General features: G+C 41.4%; 1 protein-coding gene across 1 annotated transcript; it reads left to right on the top strand.

Moving 5' to 3' along the window:
* Window positions 1-6,028: 6,028 nt before the first annotated feature.
* Window positions 6,029-7,006, top strand: LOC136500216 (protein ALP1-like). The gene has a single exon (XM_066495585.1). It carries the CDS (start codon window positions 6,029-6,031, stop codon window positions 7,004-7,006), a length of 978 nt encoding a protein of 325 aa, XP_066351682.1.
* Window positions 7,007-17,137: the final 10,131 nt, after the last annotated feature.

The raw sequence follows: 17,137 nt of genomic DNA, 5'->3' as shown, positions 1-17,137 counted from the left end.
ATTCGCATGCCGCAGCTGGAGAGTTTCTTTTGCTTCGTTCTTGTCGCTACAGCGGTGACGTACCTGACCTGACGACCAGCGCCCAGCCTGTATGTTGGCGCAATCTGCCATGGCAGCGCCAGTGCCACCACGGATGGATGACCACGCGAACGCGACCTCTCCAGGTCCAGCCGAGGGAGACAGGCGGGGTAAGTGGCAGTATTTACTCCTCCGACTCCTATCCGTCTTTCTCCTCCATCCGTCCCTGACTACTGCCTGCGCGCGCGCCGGTCTCGCTCGCTCGTTCGTTCTCTCTGCATGCGGATGCAGATGCAGATGCCGTGCCCTCCCTGTGCTGTGCCCCCTCGAGGAGAGGACGACTTCCTTCCTTTAGCTAAGCTAGCTGCGGCAGCTACTGGACTGTCACTGTTCCAGTACAACCAGTGCGCTGTGCACTACTGCTACCACACTCTTTGTCCTTGTTTAGTTGGAACCCAGATTCCAAAAGGTTGCTACAGTACCTGTCACATCGAATGTTTGTGGTCCGTGCATGGAGCATTAAATATAGACGAAAAGAAAAACTAATTGCACAGTTTGGTGGGAAATTGCGAGACGAACGTTTTGAGCATAATTAGTCCATGTTTGAACACTATTTGTCAAATAAAAACGAACGTGCTACAGTAGCCCCAAAATCCAAATTTCTCCAACTAAACAAGGGCTTTGCCGAGAGCCCCAGACGAACGCGCATTTACTCCACCTCATCTGCCTCCCCCTCGGTCGGAGAAAGGCTAGTCATTGTTATTTGGTAATTAGTGTTCAATCATAATCTAATTAGGCTTAAAAGATTCGTCTCGGGGATTTCGTCTAAACTGTGTAATTAGTTTTATTTTTTTATTTATATTTAATGCTTCATGCATGCGTCCAAAGATTCGATGTGACGAGGAATCTTGAAAAATTTTGCAAAATAAAGTACAACTAAACGGGGCCTTAGTTGGCGAAACTTTTTGGGAAAGGATACTGTAGCACTTTCGTTGTTATTTGGCAATTAGTGTTCAATCATAGTCTAATTAGGCTTAAAAGATTCGTCTCGTGAATTTCGTCTGAACTGTGTAATTAGTTTTATTTTTTATTTATATTTAATGTTTCATACATGCGTCCAAAGATTCGATGTGACAGAATCTTAAAAAATTTTGCAAAATTTTAAGAACTAAACACTACCTAATCTATGGGCGTGTTCGGCGGGTGTCTGCAAGGATCTTTCAATCTTGCAGCCTAGTACCTCTCAGTCTATTTATGGACGTACCGTTTATGCTGATTTGTATGGCTAATTTATTGAGAGAGAAAAATAATGTACCATGACTGATAAGTCAGCTCTTTAGCATTAATACGTGACCCACCTGTCTCTTTTACAGAATTTCTCAGTTCATGTATCTTAGTCGGCTGTAAGCTTATAGCTCACTTCTCTTCTCTCTCCTCTCCTCTCTCCTCACGTCAGTATTCAGCCTGCTTACAACTTGCTATTATAGGCCCCGTTCGGCTGGCAGAATTTTGACTAATTTTGGTTGAAAAATTCAGACTAAATTGTTGTGAGCGAAAAATATTATTTCGACTAGAAAAAAAAGCCGAACAAATCAAATATGGGGTAAGCCGAACGGACCATACTTACTCTTACCCTCGTGTCGTGCGTGCATGCATGATACCGACCGACCGATCGAGCCGAAATGCCGAAGCCAGCCGGTGAAGCGCCGTGTACATACGTACGGGCGGCGTGTTCCGTCGTCGTCGTCGTCTACTGATAATCCATAGCCATGGATGCGTTTGGACCCATGCCCATTATCTCCTGTCCATCGCCATCGATCTATCGGAGTCGGAGCAGTGCATGCTTCTTCGTTCATCCATTCATCAATCATCATTCAGTACCACTAAAGCCGTGTTTAAATCACATGGCAAAACTTTAGCCCTATATTTTTAATTTTTTTTCCATAGGGATCCAAACAGGGGGCTAAAAATAAGTAAATGGCTAAAAATTGGGCTAAAATCTTTTGCTCCTAAAGATGTCCTAAACTGGGCTAAACTCTCTCCGGGCGGGCGCTGGACGCTCTATACCCCTTGCCGCTCGTATACATGGTTGTGCATGGATAATTAAATGAGAATAAATCAGTTATAGTAGATTAGAGGACTAAAGTTTAACCCACGAATCCAAACAGCCTAGCAAGACTAAACTTTAGGGGCTAAACTTTACTCCTTACACTAATGATCAAACACCCACCTAACTATAGCAACTTAATCGATCCGTTTAGGCCCTGTTTGGGGCCGCGTATGCTCAGCTTCTGAGCGGAATAAGCAAGTAATCCCGCACAAACGGCCCGCGATCAGTGTCCAGTCGCGAACGCGCTTCCGCGATCACTCGTCGCCCGCAGCGTATCCGAAAAAGCGAGCCTTACCCCGCGTTTCCGAAATCGCGTCGGCTTTTCCTCTCCATGCCCCTCCCTCCTCCCTCCCGACACCGCTGCCATCCCCCAACGCCTGCTCGGCCGGCCCTCCCTTCTCCTCCAGATCCGGCGCCGCCTGCCATCCCCCAACGCCTGCTCGCCCGACCCTCCCTCCTCTCTCCAGATCCGCCGCCGCCTCCCTTTCCCCAACCCCTGCTCGCCTCCCATTCCCTCCCCTCGGCCGGATCTGAAGGAAGGGCCTCCCATCCACGTCCACCGGTGCTCCAGCCAGGGCGCCGTCATCCCTCCCCTCCGCCTCCGCCGAATCTCCAGCAGGGCGCCGTCATCCCTCCCCTCCCCCTCCGCAGAGGACCAGTCTGGGCGTCGGTGCTCCTCCTCAGGCGCGGCCTTCCCTCCCCTTCCGCCGGAGCTCCAGCCTGCTCTAGACGTCGGTGCTCCTCCCCAGGCGCGGCCTTCCCTGCTCCGGATCCACCGGTGCGCCAGCCTGCTCCGGATCCAGCAAGGGCTCCATCCCCACTGCCGGCTGCCGCTCCGGATCTCCGACCTCGACGTCCTCGACGACCTCCACTGCCTGCTGCCGCTCCATCCCCACCACCGGCTGCTGTCCAGCAAGGTGAGCACGCAACACTGGTGTCCTTGCTTTCACTTGTCTGATTTATGTCATGACTTTGCTTGGGATCCTGGCCGTGTTTTGGCCGTGGGTGGGCAGGAACTGGCTTGCCTTCGATGAAATTTGGGTGTTCCCCTTGTGATTCGGGCGCTGTTTCATTGGTTGCTTGTGTGGTGTCACACAATTGATCCTTTCCGTGGAAATTTTGCCGCTCCAGTCGAAGTTTAGGCGCTTGTGGTTATGAATTAGTATCTAGTTTTAGGCTTTATCCTGATGAAGATAGCCAAGCAGTTCTGATCTAATAAAGCATTAGCTTGGCCTGTTTATTCTTCATACAATTTATCATTTGCGTGTAGTTTAGGACACCTGTGCCTCAGGAATCAATGAAGATCCATTTCGTTGCTGTGCCAAGGCCCATCCATGTGCTAGTGCTAGCGATCTGTACTGGACAAGGGAGGACCAAGAGGAAAAGTTTAGAAGCTAGCTTTGCTTCAAATTCTTTCCTTGCACTGGTAACTTGCATTTCTCAAAAGGGTGGAATCATTGGCTCAACTGCAGTGTTATCAGGATTTGGAAACCTCAAGTTTCTAGGGAATTCCAATCTAGACCTGAATGAAATGCATTTTTTTTTGGCTGGAGTCACTTCTATTAGCCCAAATTGGTTCCAAATAAAGATGTGGCTCTTTATCCAGCCTCTCATCGTGTTTTGCTTGTTGACAACATTACATAAAATCTAGAGTTGAAAGAGACGAGTCATCTGGTGGGAGTCACTTTCATCAGCTGAAATTGTCGAGTCATTTGTTGAGAGTCACTTTCATCAGCCGAAATTGGGTCAAAATAAAAATGTTGCGGCTGTGGGGTATTCTTTATTTTGTCCAGCATCACCCCTAGCTGAAGTTGATGACAACATTGCTTTGATGCCTATGGCGAAATGACTTCCCACTATTGCTTAATGGTTGCTTAGCCTGCCCAATCTACCTTCCACACCCTTAATGCCTTCAAAAACATCATAAAAGCTGCAAATCCTTACCAGCTACATATTTCCCACTTGTGCTAGGTTGAACTTTCTAATTTTAGAAATCAAGTCATTTGATGCATGTCAATGAGTACATCTTGAGTCTAGTTCAATTGTTAATCCACTGCTTGGTAAATTTATTTCTCTTTGGCAATTACTACTTTGTTCATAACTTCATATTCTTCTAGCTGGCAAGACAAGGGGATTTTCTTTAAAACTATTAACGATGACTTCATAGTGAAGCTAGACCTTTTTTATTGTTTCTATAGAATTTATAAGTAGTTCTTGTACTGTCTTAATTTTCTTAAATGGCTGCAATATTTGTAACATTGAAACACATGATATCCGATGAATATTTTTGTCTGCTATCCTATTCAGAGGCATTTTCTGTGCATACTCTTTAAGGGTTGCTTTTTTCTGTTGCTTGCCGTATCTTGAATGATGTATGTTAAGGAATCTGTGGCATGATCTTACATGACATTTCATAAATCTACGTCAACTTTAAGTGCTTCTGTTCAGTAGAATTGAGGACTCCACTTGTTCCGAATATGTGGCTCAGTACAATTGGTGACACTGCTGTTTTTTTTTTCTTTCATGTACATAGACATCCCAGTTTGCTTGAATAGATGGAAAAAGCATCAAAACCTCAAGCAAAATGGGATACTTTTGTCGCCAAAGTTTTCAATGAAATATGCGTAGAAGAAGTGCTTGCCCATAACAGGCCACACAATTGCTTGAATAGTGTGGGTTATGCTAATTTGGTGAAGAAGTTCTTTGAGCGAACAAAGGGGCCATATGACAAAGAGCAAATGAAGAACAGATGGGATGTACTGAAGAAGAAATATGCACAGTGGAAGACGTTGAACATGAGAGCCACTGGGTTGGGAAGGGATCCTGTGACCGGATGTATTTCTGCTAGTGATGAATGGTGGACAGAACAAAATGCGGTGAGTAGTTGAGATGTCGTCTTTTGTATTTTAGTACTCATCGGCATGTCATCCTCTAATTGTTATCATTTAATGTTTCAGGCTATGCCAGGATGTATAAGTTTCAAAACTGCAGTTCTTGAGCACGAGGAAATGATGCGGATAATGTTTGATGCTATTAGTGTGACTAATGAGACATCCTATGTTCCTGGAAGTGGTCCTGACGATGGAGAGGGTGAGGACCATGAGGCCGGTCATGGTGATGGTGATAGTGAGAGAGTCGAAGGGAGAGGTTCACCACATGTCACACCAAATGCTAACAAAAGGCCAGCTGAAGGTTCCCCCTCTGGAAAGAAAAAGAAGACATATAGAGATCAACTTATGAAGAGGTTGGTCGACACATATGAGAAGAAGGCCCAAAGTAGTAAAAATTCAGCAACTTCTCATGCGGTTGATCATGTTAGAGATGAGATTGGGGCTATGTTGGAGCAAGTCATTAACGATGGTGCTGAAGAAGGGAGTGATGAACACTACTATGCCACCCAATTGCTTAAGAAAAAGGAAAACCGTGATGTGTTCGTTACTTTGAAGACACCGAATGGGAGGCTTAATTGGCTGAGGCGGGCATGGGAGGACCGGAAAATTTAGTGTTGTTATGTAGTAGTAAAATAAATTGTTCAGTTCCAGACATTATTTGATGAAAATTTAGTGTTGTAATGGGTACATTATTTGATGATTTATGTCATGACTTTGCTTGTGCGAATAATTATTTTTGTGTATATGCTTCCTCTGTTCCTTTGCTCATGCTTCATAATGTGTACCTATTTTAGGTGCTGAAATCAATATGAGCATCTCCAGTGATGAGGATGCAAGTCAGGATGAATCGGGTACTGATGAGGATTTCATGGTTGCATATATTGCAATGGAATTGATGGGGTCAACAAGCAGTGTTGCAAAGAACAAGGAGGTGGTTCCAGATGTACCAGTCATGACAGGGATACAATGGGTTGAAATCCAACTAAATGATAGAGTGCAGTGCTATAACATGTTTAGAATGACAAGGTCAGTGTTCCATCGCCTTCATCGGACTTTGGTTCAGAATTATGGCTTGACATCAACTAATGATATTTGTACCAAGGAAGCCTTAGGCTTGTTTTTGTGGACATGTGGTGCACCTCAATCGTTTAGACAAGTTGCAAATAGGTTTGGTCATTCTTTAGAAACTATCAGTAGAAAGTTTAGTGAGGTACTTTACTCAATTTGTAGACTGTCTATTGACATCATAAGACCTAAGGATCCACACTTTGGTACAGTTCATCCAAAACTGCAGCAAGCTAGGTTCTGGCCTCATTTCAACGATTGCATAGGCGCCATTGATGGTTCACACATACCTGTAACTGTATCAAAAAGTGAACAGGCAAAATACATTGGACGACATGGTTATGCTTCACAAAATGTCATGGCGGTTTGTGACTTCGATATGCGGTTCACATTTGTTGTCACGGGTTGGCCTGGATCTGCTCATGACACTCGGGTATTTTTGGATACTTTAGTCACCTACAAGGATAAATTTCCACATCCTCCTGAAGGCAAGTATTACCTTGTTGATTCTGGGTATCCTAATAGAAAAGGATATCTAGCACCTTACAAGGGACAAAGGTATCATGTGCCCGAATGGCAACATGGTCGTCATGCAGTGGGATCGAAGGAGGTGTTCAACTATGCTCATGCATCCCTTCGAAATGTGATTGAGTGGTCATTTGGAGTTCTCAAGATGAAGTGGCGCACTCTCTTGCAGTTACCTAGCTATCCAATTGAGAAGCAATCAAAGATTATCGTTGCTTGCATGGCTCTTCATAATTTCATTAGAGACAATGCCATATATGACGAACATTTTGAAACATATGTGGAAGACAGTAGTGGTGTTGGGTCCCAAGTTCCTTCAGCTGATGGTGGTGGTTCGGCGGATGATATGAATATGTGTGCTTTCCGTGATGCTATTGCTAATGCGTTGGTTGGGTGATTCATTGTTAGAAACTTGAGTATTTTGTAGCAATTACATTACCCAAATGGATGTTATTTTCGACTATTATTGTACATTGCAACTTAATGGAGCCATATTGCTATCTGAAACTTTACAAATATTCCCACCATTATCTTCACATCATTGTGACGAACCAAAAGAGGTATAATCAGCCACAGGGGTACATAGGTCAATTTACATCCAGGACAGATAATCTACCAGAAATAATCAGGACAGCCAAACGCCCAGCTTATTTAGACAGCAGATTCTCCAGATCGTGGCTTATCAGATAAGCCTACTCAGCTTATAAGCGAGACTCAGAAAAGCTGAAACAAACAGGGCCTTAATTAGCTAGGGTTTAGCGTACACATGCGCCGATGAAAGGTGCATGGTGTTGGGGACCTGGCCGGGAGTGACGTTTACGACGAACTGGGGTTAGGGCTAGCTAGATAGATCTTGGTTGATGTCTGAAAAGGGCCTCGTGTACCTGCAGCCTGTTCGTTTGGTCGTAAACGATCGTAAATTTCTAGCCAGAATAATATTTTTCTCTCACATCAAATCAGCTAGCAGTAAATAATCCACGATCGTTTACGGCCTGCCGAACAGGCTGCTGTTCGGACCGGGGAGACGACACAGCAGAACAGAAGGGAACAGAGCTGTTCCTGCACTAGCTAGCTAGCTGCGGGGCCGTGCGAGGGACAGACAGCGCGTCGCTTGTTTTTCCTCCTCTGCTTCTCCTGGTCTCCCAGCCAGTCCTAGCTAGGCTAGCTCCCAGATGTTGTTAGAGACATTAACCCCATCGATCATCACTAAGGCTCTGTTTAGTTCCACTCCAAAATGTTAATTTTTTCAAGATTCTCCGTCACATCGAATCTTTAGACGTATGCATGAAGTATTATAATATAAATAAAAAATAAAACTAATTACACAATTTAGACGAAATTTACGAGACGAATCTTTTAAGCCTAATTAGATTATGATTGGACCCTAATTGCCAAATAACAACAAAAAATGCTACAGTGCTATTTCGCCAAAAATTTTGCCAACTAAACGGTACCTAATTATATACTAATCTACCACACGCACGTACGCAGACAACCTGGTGGTGGTATACAGCGGGTACGGTGCATTGCGTGCCTGCGTACGTGCGTGCATGTCTCAGCTACTAGCTTCGAGGCATTTGCCGGCAGAAGGATATATCATCATGGCTAGCTTGTTTGTGTGTGTGTGTGTGCAGAAAGGTGTGACGATGGCACGACCCTCTCTGCACGCATGTGGAGTGGAGCGAGGGAGATTAGGGAAAGGACGGCTATAATATCATTATTGTACTTGCTATAAGTAAGCTCAAGCAGATTCAGACATCTATCTATATCTAGAAGTAATCACTATTAGAGAACAGACTTATAACGATATCCTAATTTAACATTAGCCTCGGCAATGCCCCCGGTTCGTAATACCAACCGGGACTAAAGGTCCCTGCCCAACGGTCGTCCGTGGGGCAGGGATCTTTAGTCCCGGCTGGTATTACCAACCGGGACTAAAGGTTTACCTTTAGTCCCGGTTGGTAATACCAGCCGAGACTAAAGCTTTTAGTCCTGGTTTGGGTGATACCCCGGGAATAAATATTAATCTTTAGTCTCGGTTTGGCCACCTAATCGGGACTAATTATGCCGACTTATACACCGGCTCATTTCTTCCTCCCCGAGCCCGAGCCATTCCATTCAAACTCACTGCCTCTGTTCTTCAGCTTGCTGTTGTTCTTGCTCTCTTCCCCTCCATTGGTGTTGCTTTTCGATTTTGGAGGTAACAAACTTAATCCTCTTATGTTTTATCAGTAGCTTATCTCATTTTGCGATGTAGATGCATGTGTAACTTTATATGTTGGACTTTATTATGATTTTATATGTCATTTTTAGCTCAAAATCACATGATGATTTGCATATATGTTTGGATAAACAAAAGTTAAATTAGTTCATCAAAATCACGCCTCGCTCGTCCTCGCTGGAGCACGCGCCATCCTCGTCCCCAGCGGCTTACGTGATCTTAGAATTAATTTTTACATGAAATGAAAACCTTAGAAAATAGTTAGAAAATTGTAGAAAATCCGTACTAGTTGAACTTGCGGACCATGATCATGTCGGCGAGTATGTTCTCTGCCGAGCGGTAACGGACGTTAAGGAGGAGCTTTGATTCTACGAGGGAGAGCGGCAACGGTCGTGGAAGACCGTGTTCCCTTCCTCGTAGAATCGGAGCTCTTCCTTGGCCAAGTACGGTGTCGTCCGGTGGAGAACTGCTCGCCGAGATGATCACGTAAGCAAGGTCAACTAGTACGGATGGTTATTTATTGAAACATGTTTTTGAGCTATAATTTGATGGATATTTGATAACTTCATACCTACAAATGTCATCTACAAATGTTACTATCCTTGACAACCTAAACGTCCGCGAGCTCGCCGATATCGAGCAGGCCACTTAGAATTATTTTTTCCATGAAATGAAATACTTAGAAATCATGCCTTTTATTTTTTAGAATTAAATTTTTCATGAAATGAAAAACTTAGAAAATAGTTAGAAAATTGTAGAAAATCCGTACTAGTTGAACTTGCGGACCGTGATCATCTCGGCGAGCATGTTCTCTGCCGAGCGGTAACGGACGTCAAGGAAGAGCTTTGATTCTACGAGGGAGAGCGGCAACGGTCGTGGAAGACCGTGTTCCCTTTCTCGTAGAATCGGAGCTCTTCCTTGGCCAAGTACGGTGTCGTCCGGTGGAGAAATACTCGCCGAGATGATCACGTAAGCAAGGTCAACTAGTATGGATGGTTATTTATTGAAACATGTTTTTGAGCTATGTGATTTCTATGTCATTTTTAGCTCAAAATCACATGATGATTTACAATAGTAAAATCACTTGATAGTTTGGTATTTTACTATTATATATAGTACATATTTCATGGTTTAGTTAGATAAATAAATAATTTTAGTTTTGTTTAAATATATTATTTTAAAAAATGTGAAATTTACACTAGTTTGTAAAAATAAGTATAGAAAGTAGATGACAACTGGTACCGGATCCTCGGTCTCTCGTTCGGTTGCAAAACGACTGAGGCCAGAACTCCCTCTCATTATCTGCGGCAAGTGTAAGCAGAAGATTGTGATGGAGTACCGAGTCAAGAGACAGGGACCCAACAAGGGTCGTGTTTTCTACAAGTGCCCGGATCGCGATGTGAGTTTCTTACGCATTTAATTATTATGGCTAATTGATCTGTTTTTCTTGAATATTTTTGACTAAATATTTTTTGGCTTTAATTTCAGTGGGAGGGCAATGGATGCGATGGTTAGTACTGGGAGGAAGATTATGCTACATACGTGTAGAATTCGGGTGCGCTTGAGGTAGCGGCTGCTGCTGATGAGGCAGTGAGCCAGCAGGAGAAGCTTATTGATATTCAACAGAAGAATGATTTATCTGTTTTAGTTGCGTACAATCATGAAATAATTATGTTACTGAAGTGCATTGTAGTTTTAGTTTGTTTAGTGATAGTTGGGATTGCTTACGTTGTAGCCAGGCTTAGTTAATTAATCAACCGTGTGTGTCATCTATGTTGTGTAATAAAATACTTAATTATGTTCAAGGTTTTCATAATTTGTCGTGTAATGCAGATTATGTCATGCCATTGGATGTACAATGCCGATCGCCGCTCCCAAGACTTTATTGAGAGCGTGCACTATTTCTTAGGTGTGGCCGAGGCAAATAAGTGGGATGGTTTCATGTGCTGTCCATGTGCCACATGTAAGAATTTAAAGAAATATTCAAGCTCAATGAGTCTTCATTCATATTTTCTTAAGTCAGGTTTCATGTCAAACTATATAAGTTGGACTAAGCATGGAGAAAGCGGGGTCATGATGGAAGAAGGTGAAGGAGAAGATTTAGACATTGATGACATTATTGCTCAGTATGGTGCCTTTGATGATACTACAATGGGGAGAGATGAAGAAGAGGTAGCGGCAGAAGATGATCTCAGTGATGCTCTTGGCGATGCCATTCGTGATGCACAACAAGAATGCGAAAGTGAAAAAGAGAAAGTTAAGTTCGAGCGCATGCTTGAGGATCATAGGAAGTTGCTATACCCGACGGCCGAAGAGGGGCAAAAAAAGCTGGGTACAACACTGGAATTGCTACAGTGGAAGGCAAAGAATGGTGTATCCGACAAGGCATTTAGGAATTTATTGAACCTCATAAAGAAGATGCTTCCGAAGCCAAATGAATTGCCCACCACTATGTACGAAGCAAAAAAGGTTGTCTGCCCTTTGGGATTAAAAATCTAGAAGATACATGCATGTCCTAATGACTGCATCCTCTACCATGGCAATGAATACGAGAATTTGGATGAATGCCTGGTATGTAAAGCAGCGCGGTATAAGATCAGGCGCGATGATCCTGGTGACGTCGTGGGTGAACAACGTCCTAGAAAGAAAATCTCTGCCAAGATTATGTGGTATGCTCCTATAATACCACGCTTAAAACGTTTGTTCAGAAATAAAGACCATGCAAAATTGTTGCGGTGGCATAAAGAAGACCGTAAGATAGATAATATGCTGAGACACCCAACTGATGGGTCCCAGTGGAGAGCGATAGACAGGGAATTTCCAGAGTTTGCAAATAAGGCTAGAAACTTAAGGTTCGCCATAAGTACAGATGGTATGAATCCTTTTAGGGAGCAGAGCACTAGTCATAGCACTTGGCCAGTTACTCTATGTATCTACAACCTTTCTCCATGGTTATGCATGAAGCGGAAGTTCATTATGATGCCGATCCTCATCCAAGGTCCGAGGCAACCTGGCCAAGATATTAATGTCTATCTGAAGCCATTAGTTGAAGAACTTCTAGTTTTATGGAACAAACCAAGTGTACGTGTCTGGGATGAGTACAAACAAGAACACTTTGACCTACGAGCAATGTTGTTCGTAACAATCAATGATTGGCCTGCTTTAAGTAATCTTTCAGGTCAGACAAACAAAGGATATAATGCATGCACACATTATTTTGATGACCTTGACAGTATATATTTGAAAAGATATCGAAAGGTCATGTACCTTGGCCATCGTCGATTCCTTCCTTTAAATCACCAAGTAAGAAAGAAAGGTAAGCATTTTAAAGGTAAGCCAGACTACCGGAAGAAGCCCCATAATCGAACCGGGAAAGATGTACTTACAATGGTCAAGGATGTGAAAGTAGTATTTAGAAAGGGACAAGGCAACGAATCTGTTCCCAAAGATGCTAAGGGACACGCACCCATGTGGAAGAAGAAGTCCATCTTTTGAGAGCTACCCTATTGGCAAGTCCTAGAGGTCCACAACGCAATCGACGTGATGTACCTGATAAAGAATCTTTGTGTGAACCTATTAGGATTCATGGGTGTGTACGAGAAGCCAAAGAATTCACTTAAAGCACACCAGGACTTGCAAGGCATGAAAGAATGAGACAACCTTCATCCAGAGAAGACATATGATGGACATCATTACTTAAGTCCTGCTAGCTACACGCTTAGCAAAGAAAAGAGGGACAGCATGTTCGAATGTCTAAGCAGCATCAAGGTCCCATTGGGATTCTCCTCCAATATAAAGGGTATAATAAATATGCTAGAGAAGAAATTCCTAAACTTAAAGTCCCACAACTGCCACATGCTTATGACGCAATTGCTTCTAGTTGCTTTAAGAGGAATTCTACCTCCACATGTACGTCTAGCCACCGTGAAACTATGTGCATTTCTCAATGCAATTTCTCAGAAGGCAATCAATCCAGTGGAACTAGCTACTCTACAGAATGATGTGGTTCAATGTCTTGTCAGCTTTGAGTTGGTGTTCCCTCCATCCTTCTTTAATATCATGACACACCTCCTAGTTCATTTGGTGAAGGAGATTAGTATTCTTGGACCTGTGTTCTTACATAACATGTTCCCCTTCGAGAGGTTTATGAGAGTCTTGAAGAAATATGTGAAAGTCCGTTCTAAGCCTGAAGGAAGCATCGCCCAAGGCTTTGGAACAGAGGAGGTCATTGAGTTCTGTGTTGACTTTATTCCTGACCTTGCCCCGATTGGCGTTCCCGAATCGCGACACGAGGGGAGACTCAGTGGTAAAGGAACTTTAGGGAAGAAAACATATATTGGCATGGAAGACGATTATTTCAATAAAGCACACTACACAGTTCTTTAGAACTCATCATTGGTGCATCCGTACATCGAGATACATAAGGAGTTCTTACGATCCAAATTTCCAGGAAAGACTGAAGCTTAGATTAGGCGTCAGCACATGGAAAGTTTCAGTGGTTGGTTGCAAAAAGAATGTCAAGGCGATGACAATATTGATGAGCAATTGTATTTGTTGGCTAGGCAACCATCATGGCATATCCTTACGTACCAAGGGTATGAGATAAATAGGAATACATTTTACACAGTTGCCCAAGATAAAAGGAGCACCAATCAAAATAGTGGTGTTCGCATAGATGGCACAGATCCAAATGGGAATATACAAACATATTATGACCGCATAGAAGATATATGGAAACTAGACTACGCACCTAATTTTAAAGTCCCTTTGTTTCGGTGCCAATGGGTGAAGCTGACCGGAGGAGGGGTAACAGTCGATAAAGAGTATGGAATGACAACAGTGAATCTCAACAATATTGGGTACAAAGACGAACCATTCGTCCTTGCTGCCGATGTGAGTCAGATATTCTATGTGAAAGACATGTCTACAAAATCAAAGAGAGGAAAAAACAAAGACATCAACTCAATGATCAATGAGCCAAAGCGCCACATAGTTCTTTCTAGGAAAACAAATATAGTGGAAATTGAAGACAAGTCAGACATGTCAGAAGATTATGAAAGAAATGCCTGAATTCCACCCTTCATAGTGAAGAAAGATCCAAGCATCATGTTAAATGATGAAGACACTCCATGGTTACGACAAGATCATAACCAAGGGTCATACGTCAAGAAAAAATTCACTATTATGACTAGTGTTTGATAAAACTTTCTCAAATGGGAAAATGAGCTATGTAACAATTGTAGATCTTGCTGAGATGATCAAACTTGGTATTCAGAGATTTTTCATCTGAGGTCATTTAGTGTCTCATTTGAGCAAGTTTGACCAATTCAAATTTGGTCAAATAAAAAAACAACACTTTGACTCTAGTATTATGAACTCTAAATGACTTCAAATTGAAAAGTTTTGAATACCAAGTTTGTTAAAATCATCAAGATCTACAATTGTTGTTTTGGTCAACTTTCCATTTGAGATAGTTTGGATGGTTCAAATTTGTGATTTTTAAATTTTGACGCCTATAAACTAGTTTTCGGAACCATAGATTGTCTCCAATTGAAAAGTTTTGAATACCAAGTTTGTTCAGCTCTTCAAGATCTACAATACTTATATAGGCCATTTTTCATTTGAGAAAGTTTGAACAAAATATAGTTCAAATTTCAGAAGTGTGTGACATAGTTTTAGAAAGTCTATATGAGATTCAAGAATTTATGACTAGTGTTTGATAAAACTTTCTCAAATGGGAAAATAAGATATGTAACAATTGTAGATCTTGCTGAGATGATCAAACTTGGTATTCAGAGATTTTTCATCTGAGGTCATTTAGTGTCTCATTTGAGCAAGTTTGACCAAGTCAAATTTGGTCAAATGAAAAAACAACACTTTGACTCTAGTATTATGAACTCTAAATGACTTCAAATTGAAAAGTATTGAATACCAAGTTTGTTAAAATAATCAATATCTACAATTGTTGTTTTAGTCAACTTTCCATTGGAGATAGTTTGGACGGTTCAAATTTGTGATTTTTAAATTTCGATGCCTGCAAACTTGTTTTCGGAACCCTAGATTGACTCCAATTGAAAAGTTTTGAATACCAAGTTTGTTCAGCTCTTCAAGATATACAATCCTTATATAGGCCATTTTTTCATTTGAGAAAGTTTGAACAAAATGTAGTTCAAATTTCACAAGTGTGTGACATAGTTTTAGAAAGTCTATATGAGATTCAAGAATTTGTGACTAGTGTTTGACAAAAACTTTCTCAAATGGGAAAATGAGCTATGTAACAATTGTAGATCTTGCTGATATGATAAAACTTGGTATTCAGAGATTTTTCATTTGAGGTCATTTAGTGTCTCATTTGAGCAAGTTTGACCAAGTCAAATTTGGTCAAATGAAAAAACAACACTTTGACTCTAGTATTATGAACTCTAAATGACATCAAATTGAAAAGTTTTGAATACCAAGTTTGTTAAAATCATCAATATCTACAATTGTTGTTTTTGTCAACTTTCCATTTGAGATAGTTTGGATGGTTCAAATTTGTGATTTTTAAATTTCGATGCCTACAAACTAGTTTTCAGAACCCTAGATTGTCTCCAATTGAAAAGTTTTGAATACCAAGTTTGTTCAGATCTTCAAGATCTACAATCCTTATATAGGCCATTTTTTCATTTGAGAAAGTTTGAACAAAATGTAGTTCAAATTTCACAAGTGTGTGACATAGTTTTAGAAAGTCTATATGAGATTCAAGAATTTGTGACTAGTGTTTGATAAAACTTTCTCAAATGGGAAAATAAGCTATGTAACAATTGTAGATCTTGCTGAGATGATCAAACTTGGTATTCAGAGATTTTTCATCTGAGGTCATTTAGTGTCTCATTTGAGCAAGTTTGACCAAGTCAAATTTGGTCAAATAAAAAAACAACACTTTGACTCTAGTATTATGAACTCTAAATGACTTCAAATTGAAAAGTTTTGAATACCAAGTTTGTTAAAATCATCAAGATCTACAATTGTTGTTTTGGTCAACTTTCCATTTGAGATAGTTTGGATGGTTCAAATTTGTGATTTTTAAATTTCAACGCCTACAAACTAGTTTTCGGAACCCTAGATTGTCTTAAATTGAAAAGTTTTGAATACCAAGTTTGTTCAGCTCATCAAGATCTACAATCCTTATATAGGTCATTTTTATTTGAGAAAGTCTGAACAAAATGTAGTTTAAATTTCACAAGTGTGTGACATAGTTTTAGAAAGTCTATATGAGATTCAAGAATTTGTGACCAGTGTTTGATAAAACTTTCTCAAATGGGAAAATGAGCTATGTAACAATTGTAGATCTTGCTGAGATGATCAAACTTGGTATTCAGATATTTTTCATCTGAGGTCATTTAGTGTCTCATTTGAGCAAGTTTGACCAAGTCAAATTTGGTCAAATGAAAAAACAACACTTTGACTCTAGTATTATGAACTCTAAATGACTTCAAATTGAAAAGTTTTGAATACCAAGTTTGTTAAAATCATCAAGATCTACAATTGTTGTTTTGGTCAACTTTCCATTTGAGATAGTTTGGACGGTTCAAATTTGTGATTTTTAAATTTCGACGCCTACAAACTAGTTTTCGGAACCCTAGATTGTCTCAAATTGAAAAGTTTTGAATACCAAGTTTGTTCAGCTCATCAAGATCTACAATCCTTATATAGGTCATTTTTATTTGAGAAAGTTTGAACAAAATGTAGTTCAAATTTCACAAGTGTGTGACATAGTTTTAGAAAGTCTATATGAGATTCAAGAATTTGTGACTAGTGTTTGATAAAACTTTCTCAAATGGGAAAATGAGCTATGTAACAATTGTAGATCTTACTGAGATGATCAAACTTGGTATTCAGAGATTTTTCATCTGAGGTCATTTAGTGTCTCATTTGAGCAGCTCATCAAGATCTGCAATCCTTAATGAAAAAACAACACTTTGGCGGGCTGCAAAAATTTCAGGCCTTCAGTCCCAGCCCAGGCCAGGAACCAGGACTAAAGGGTGGGTGGAATTGCCTGCCCAAAAATACCTTTAGTCCTAGCTTGTAACACCAACCGGAACAAAAGATCCTTTAGTCCTGGCTGGTAAGTCGAGCCGGACTAAAGGTCCAACCCTTTAGTCCCGGCTCGGCTTACCAGCCGGGACTAAAGGATCTTTAGTCCCGGTTGGTGTTACAAGTCAGGACTAAAGGGTCCCGGCCTATATATATCGAACGGTTCCTATGTTCAACTTATACTTTTTGATCTACAACGTCGATCTTGTCGTCTCTGCCGCGCCCGCGCCG

Source organism: Miscanthus floridulus, chromosome 13, assembly GCF_019320115.1.
Source record: "Miscanthus floridulus cultivar M001 chromosome 13, ASM1932011v1, whole genome shotgun sequence".
Classification (NCBI taxonomy): Eukaryota; Viridiplantae; Streptophyta; class Magnoliopsida; order Poales; family Poaceae; genus Miscanthus; species Miscanthus floridulus.
Note: the sequence above shows the minus strand (reverse complement) of the source record. Positions and strands in the feature narration are given on the sequence as shown.

Bases quoted from the DNA above. Each gene is read 5' to 3' on its own strand.
- LOC136500216 (XM_066495585.1), top strand. From the start codon at position 6,029: ATGTTTAGAATGACAAGGTCAGTGTTCCATCGCCTTCATCGGACTTTG.